We start from the raw sequence: 7000 nt of genomic DNA, 5'->3' as shown, positions 1-7000 counted from the left end.
GAGAGCAACAAAGCAATAGCCTGCACCCGCATTGCTTCTCTTAGGTTTCACTTATAGATTTTGCAGCCAAATGTCACACCTTGCCTGAGGGTCGTTTGGCTGGATCTTTTCCCTCAGGTTTCACCCGGAAATCACAAAAGCAACGGAGAAAAGAGATGAGTCTGAACAGAATTACAAACCCCTTCTCGGGTCTTTTCCTACAGCTCCTCCAGGAGTTTCCGTCCAAGGCACACCAGCCCCAGTCTTCCAGGGCAGTGGGGAGGAGGCTCAGGACTGCGGAACGCAGACCGCTGTGGTCTGAAGGCCTTTGTGGGCCTCGACTCCAGCAGGCCACCTCCCGGGTCCCCACGGCCGTCTGAGGTCTCCCAGCCGAGGGAGGCGGAGCGGGGCGGGCCCGGCGGGCGGTGCGCTGTGATTGGGCTCCTGGGGGCCCGCCCCTCAGCCCGGCGCGTCGGGACAGGGCGGGGCCAGCTGCTGCTCGGCTCCGGGGTGCGGGCGCCTATTGACCCAGCGGCCGCTGAGCCGCGGCTGTCTCCTTCTGCGCGTGGCGGGCGGTGCAGGAGCGCCGAGTTGCGCTGGGGAATCGGCGCTTCCTTCCACAGCTGCCGCCGCCATCTCCGCGTTTTCGGGGCGGGAAGGAGGGAGGGGACTCGTGGCTGCAGCTGGAGCGGGCTTCTCTCCGTGGAGCGGGCTTCTCTCCGCGAACAGTCCTCTCGTTCTCCTCTTCCTCCTCCGCGCGCCGCCGGCGCCCGCCCCCTGCACCCTCCTGCGCAGCCCGGGTCCGGGAGGGGAGAGAAAGGGGCTGCGGGGGGCGGGAGAAGCCGGCTTGCGGACTCGCGCTGGGAGGAAACTCCTGCCCGATCCGTGCGTCCCCGCGCCCAGTGTGCACCCCCGCCCGGCCTCGGCAGCCGCAGCGGCAGGAAAGGGCTCAGGCGGGGGCGGTGCCACGGGGGCGGGCCCGGCCATCCCGGCGCTAAGTTGTGGGGCCTGGCTGCTCCCGACCCTATTCCTTTCCCCTCCGCTCCTCGGACCCAGGTCAGCGCCGCCGGCTCGGGAGCTGCTGAGCCCCCACCTCCTGGGGAAGGAGAACACGCCTGCCCTTGTCAAGAAAACTTTTCCTGCTGACTGGGTCGGGGCGGCGGTGGCAGGAAGTCCGGGCAGCAACCTCTTCTCCGCCTGTCTCTCTTGCCCTGCCGGGTGCCGGCTCTGAGCTCGATCAAGTTTGCGGGGCCCCGTTTCGGGCTGCAGTCGCTCCCGCCTCAAGAGGGACGCCGGCCCCACGGAGGGCGGCGGGCCAGGGCGAAGGCCAAGGGCGCGTGGTGGCGCCGGAGACAAGGTGCGGAGCGCGACCCGCACTCGCCGCCGAAAGCGCGAAGAGCACGAGCCCCGGAACAGGGAGCCTCCGGCGGCCGCTTCCAGGAGGCCACAATTCGCCGCCTCCTCCGGGTGAGGACAGTGTTCTGGCCCCGAGTGGATCGAGGGAAAATGAAGTTAAGCCGCCAGTTCACCGTGTTCGGCAGCGCGATCTTCTGTGTGGTGATCTTCTCGCTCTACCTGATGCTGGACCGGGGCCACTTAGACTACCCAAAGAACCCGCGGCGCGAGGGCTCCTTTCCCCAGGTGAGCGCTGGGAGTGGAGGCGCGGGGCTCCGAGAGGGCTGGCGTGAGGGCGCTGTAGTTTCCCGTTGCTCCGCGACCCCTTCCTTCCTGCCGAGGCCGACTTAGAGGAGGACCCGAGCCGCCTCTAGCTCCGGCTCTGCAGCATTCGCACCGCGGCGACCGCGACCCGGGAACCTCCTTTCCCGGGCGCGCCGAGTTCACAAAGTGCCGGCGGCCAGCGGTGGCGGGATCGCGCCCAGGGGAAGTGGCCATGTTCGCGCACTGACACCCAGGCCTGTTGGGGTAGCCTCGGGCACCTGCTGGCCGGGCACCCCGCGCGGTGCGGAGCGCTCCCTCGTCCGCGCAGCGTCTGCTTACCGCTGCTGGGTAAAGCCCTCGGCCCGCACAGGATTAAGCTGCACAGACCCCCTGCGCGCATCCAGTCACAGAAATGGATCAAACAGACCTCATCCGGGCCGATTATTTGCCCCACGGTCTCTTGAGAAATAAAAGTTTATTCCACGTTTCAGACTTCTTAGATGTTAATCTGTAGGGTTGATTTTAGTGTCGTCATTCCATAGCTATTGCGTCGGGTTTGTTTGGGAGCCTAGTCGGGAAGCGCGTGTTATGCTCCAGCCGGAAGCTGTGAGGCGCTCAGTCCTGCGCCCAGTGGTCAAATTGTCAAACCGGCTGGGAAAACGACCCGTCTTAAGTCTTTCATTTAGTTACAAAAATAAGCAAACGGAGACAGTCGTTTCTACTAGAGACGATACCGCGCCGCGTTTGCGATTTCAGTTCAAGCTATTTGCCAATGACCTGTACACTTAAGACATTTTAGTAAAATTGGATATTGTGTAATTAGCCCTGTAATGAACCCGAAGAACGCCTGACAAACTGATCTATCAACTGCTTGCCTCAGAGATAGACGTAAGGACATGAACAAGTTGACTGTTGTGTGTGTGTGGTTTAAGTGACCAAAGAGTATCTCTGCCATTTGTTCTTGGGATATGCTAGGGCAAAAAACTGGAATTTAATTGAAATTAAACTACTAACTTTACCTGAATTATTGTGAAAGTTTAAGGAGACCCTTTTTGCAGAGCACTCAAAATATTTTACAGGTGAGAGGTATTAGAAATCTTGCTGCAAACGTATGTATCAAAAATTTAAAAAGCTTCTGGTTCCCCTAAGTAGCATGATAGAGAAAATACAGTGGATAAACTCTGGGGATTATCTTTAAATCTTGAGTTTAGAATCTGTCCAGTGCTTGTGGATGAGATTGGATAAAACTGTTTTTTTTTGAAGGGAAAACCCTCTGTAACCAAAGCAAAAGAAAGAGTTATAAGTGCTGTTTAACATATTGTATAATTTTGGGGGTATATTTGCTGTGATTTTTTTCCCCCCAGTAACGACATTTTCAAAATTTTCTCTATTACCCGAAAAATAATAAAAACATATGTTTTCTTAAAGGGTTACTTTAATAATATCCTTTGGCTTGATGATCACTTGGAAATGATCAGTGCAAACATCTGGGGCCGGGGTTCTTTGGCTACCTTGACATTTTACTGTTTCTAAAGTGAGTGACTCAGTTAGTTAACTGGAAATCTTAGGCAAAGTTAATTTTAATATCCAGCCTTAGTCCTTATCAAGGGGCTGAAGTTCTGCTTAGAGTGGAAAGCATTTGATGGAAAGTGACAGTGACTGCTGAAAGAGAAGAAGGTCCTGTGTGTATTGTTTTGTGTATAAAGGGAGGGGGTTTGGAAGGTGGAGCTTTTTAGACTTAATGTTGCCTTCAGATTTTCTGTACTGGATTTTCAATGCTGGAAGAAAGTATCTTTTGCTGTTTAATATTGTAGAGCTGCTGAATTCCAGAACAGGTGGACAGGATAAACACTAAGCCTAACTCTTAGGTGTCTGACATCAGCCTGTATCTTAAATGATACACTCGATTCCTACCACCCAGTAGGTGAGGCAAGAAAGGCACGGAGAGATTAACTTGCCCAAAGTCACACAGCTAACGGCTGAGATGTGAATAGGCGGCCCTTGGAGTCTCGGCTCTCAGCCTCAGTGTTGTACTGCTTCTTAGTAATCCTTTGCCTACTATGTAGGCCCTAGCCTGCATTTGGAAAGAGTGATGTGTAAGATAGAGCATGTTGCTCTGTGATTTATTAGCTTATGACTTTTTTAAAATGAAATTTTATTATGAAGCCCTAATGAATGTGCTTTTTCTGAAACATTTAATGCTTAAGATTGATACTTCTCCCAGAATGTCTTCTAGCTCACTTTAGAGCTAAACTATGTTATAATGAAAACCATTATGCAGCACAGCATCCAGCATTTGAGTTTTTATTTTTTTTTACTACTAATAACTCCCATGTAATCTTTAATTTGATGAGAACACAACACATAGCAAAACTATGTTGCAAATACATTTCTTTAGTGAGTTAAGAGTACTGAATTCCTTAGAATTGACAGAACCAAGCTAGTCAGTCACTATATGTCATTTTTGGTATTCTAGTAGAATATCTACAAAGGTATTTATTTCCTCTGAATTACCTATTTTTACTGTCTTTCAGTCAATATGGAACCCTCAGTAAGGTATGTGGTCCATTTTGTAGGCAAGATATTTTTTAAAACTATCCTAGATTGAGAGCAGCCTACTTACTGTTATTCTGGCCTTCATTCTTTTTCTTTCCTTCCACAACTCTTTGTTTTCCACAGTGTGGCCAGATTCGGGGTGGAAGTGGGCCCCACTTGGATCCTTCAGTATCTCCCACCCTAGAGCAGCTGCCTGCCTCTGAGATAGTCTTTGGGAGGCTTTCTCCTATTCTGAGAGGCATTCCTTTGAGACCTGGAGGCAACAGGTGGCCTTGTCTGTTTTAGCTTGTGTGTGTATCTTGGGGTTAATACATTTCAGCTAGAAAAATCAGTAAAAATGCTACTCTGCATGTGAGGCTGGCCAGAGCCCAATGTCCTGAAGATACTTTAATGTAATGTTTAAGAATTCGAGCAGATAAAAAGGAGAAATACCAACAACTTCCTGAAATTTTTCATTACTTCTTATAAGCAGATTTCATAAGTTGCTTACTATCGATGCTGTGTATAATAGGATATCTTATTAATGTCTTATGTTTGAATCTGGGGAATTAATGAGTCAGGTTTTGTACAACAAATGATTGTTCTTTGAATAACTAGGATATGACCATAAGCATTATTATCAACACTTGAAAGTCTCTTGAGAGTTTGGGACTCTGATGGGAAATGTGGAAGTGACATTCAGGTTTTATCTTTGTGCAGGGATAACATTTATCAAGTGAGAAAGAGGGTGAGTCTTTAAATAAATACTTGATTGAAAAACATTGGAAGGTGAGAACTTTTTTTTAACATTTGCTTTTTTTAACTTAACTGTGAAAATATGGTACATGTATAAACATACTGTTAAACGTTTTACATTTCTACTACTTTAAGAGTTCAACATAGTTGATGTTTAATAAAAGTTGGCTTCAATCTCCCAGTTATTTTTTCTTCCTTTCAGAAAGCTGTGAATCTTAATCTAAGAATGATGTATAGAAAGATACTATCGAACCCACTTCTCCACAGTCCAGTGCATTCTATTTATAAACGATAGCACTTGTCCCTGGGGTTTGTGCAGGTGTATATAAGGGAATTTGTTTCATTTCTTGGGGTATAATGTTTGAGATCTGTGCCTTTTGGGAAGTGGTGGCAACCAGTTAGGAGGAATGCAAGGATAGGAAAGCCTCTGGAGAAGCTGGTGTCTTCCATCCCCTCCTAAGTCCAGCAAACCTACATGATTCTTCCTGCCCGGCATGTTTAACTAAGACCCAAGCTTACTTTTTATACACCAACCCAGGCAGACGCTTGGGACTACATCTGTTCTGAGGGCTTGTTTATTATTTTTTAAATTGAATTGAATGTGTTGTTCCCAGATCAGCACTGCTGTCAGGGCCTAAACAAATACTTTTGTTTGGGAGATGTTGCAATCCTGTTTATCTGAAAGGGAATTTCTCTGTGACTCACTAATTAGCATTAAGGGATATCTGGGCTCTGGGCAAAACACTGACTAATATTATCCCTTTTATTTGTTTTTCCCCTTGAGTCAGCTATTGCTTTTTGTGGTAGCCTTTAAAACTGGCCTTTTTTGACAGACTGGAGTAAGTGTTGAAATTTTCCTAGAAGGAGTAAGTAGTTCAGTAGCTGTTGCTGATCCTCTGCTTTATTCTTAGCTTTTTGCGTCCAACAGTGTTCATTTTCCCTGTGGTTTTCTCATTTCCATAGAAATCTTTAAGAAAATGAGAGGATATTCAACAGCTGGGATATGATCTCTGGTTGCTAGATTGCAAGGGTCTTTGTGTGTTTTTGGCCCCTTCAGTCTTGGTGGTTGGTCCAGTTCCTGGTAGCATCTGCTTTTACAGTGCATGTAAAACTAAGCAGAGGAGGAGGAACTCTAAAAAGACTGTATTTTGCTTCTTTTTAAAGTTGTGATTAGTAGGTTGATCAGGAGAGGAAGTAGACCATTTTATCTAATATAGGTTTCTGTTTCTGTTTCAGTTACAGATTCAAAGCCAAACAGCTAATTTTAAGGTTGAAATCATGTTTAGGTTCAAATAAGTTTGAGGGTTGATTGTACTAAAATGGATTTCAGAGCTGGAGCTTGCGACTACTGAATTTTCCAGGTGATAGGAAGCAAATCATTTGATTTGAATGAATTCAGTCTCTTAAGGTCATAAAGGAGCTTTTCTGTGAGATAATATATTTAAGGTAATGTTATTTGTACTTTCATGCAAACAAGTGCTTATTAAATATCCAGTAAATTTCTTTTTTGTTAAATTTGTAAAATCAGCATATTGTTTTCTAAAGAAAAGGTCAATCTGGAAGCACTTCAGTTTAAAATGAAATATTCCACCTTTGGCTGCCTCCCCACCTCATCGCTCTGGACATTTGGGGGCAGGCTGTCCTATGCAGTATATGTAGGATTCTTAGCAGTGCCCCTGGGCTCTACCCAGTATATCCCAGCAACACCTTTCTCCCTTCCTGCCTCCCTCCTGTTATAGCAACCAAAAATATCGCAAATGTCCTCTAGGGGAAACATCAACCCCACTGAAAATCACTTTGGCTGCAATCTAGCCAGAGGCCTGTTCTTTATACCCATTCCACTTTGTGAGCATTTGCATTTTGAGAAGGATTGATCAAAAGGCTTAATTCTAATACTCAAAAGGATAACTAGCAGTTTTTGATGATTGAATTGTATCCTTTCTCTGGATACCTAAAATTCACTTAATTTTTAGGATTCTAAATTGTAATATGTTATATAAAATACAGGGTCAGATTATGTTCATATGCAAGTTAAAGGAAAAATGGAAGATTTTAATGAAACTTAATTTTT

At 46.8% G+C, this 7000-nt stretch overlaps 1 protein-coding gene across 2 annotated transcripts in view; it reads left to right on the top strand.

Annotated features, from left to right (window-relative positions):
• The first annotated feature begins 713 nt into the window (after positions 1-713).
• Positions 714-7000, top strand: part of MAN2A1 (mannosidase alpha class 2A member 1) — a 170410-nt gene continuing 164123 nt past the window's right edge. The window contains exon 1 of one of the 2 annotated variants that reach the window (XM_036886849.2): positions 714-1620. In XM_036886849.2, the coding sequence (XP_036742744.2) occupies positions 1486-1620 (135 nt within the window). In that variant the 5' untranslated portion in view covers positions 714-1485. Of the gene's footprint in view, positions 1987-7000 lie in introns of both variants that reach the window. The other variant, XM_057492745.1, reaches the window with a different exon arrangement.

Source organism: Manis pentadactyla, chromosome 2 (genome assembly GCF_030020395.1).
Source record: "Manis pentadactyla isolate mManPen7 chromosome 2, mManPen7.hap1, whole genome shotgun sequence".
Lineage (NCBI taxonomy): Eukaryota > Metazoa > Chordata > Mammalia > Pholidota > Manidae > Manis > Manis pentadactyla.
This window is presented reverse-complemented; position numbering and strand designations above follow the sequence as displayed.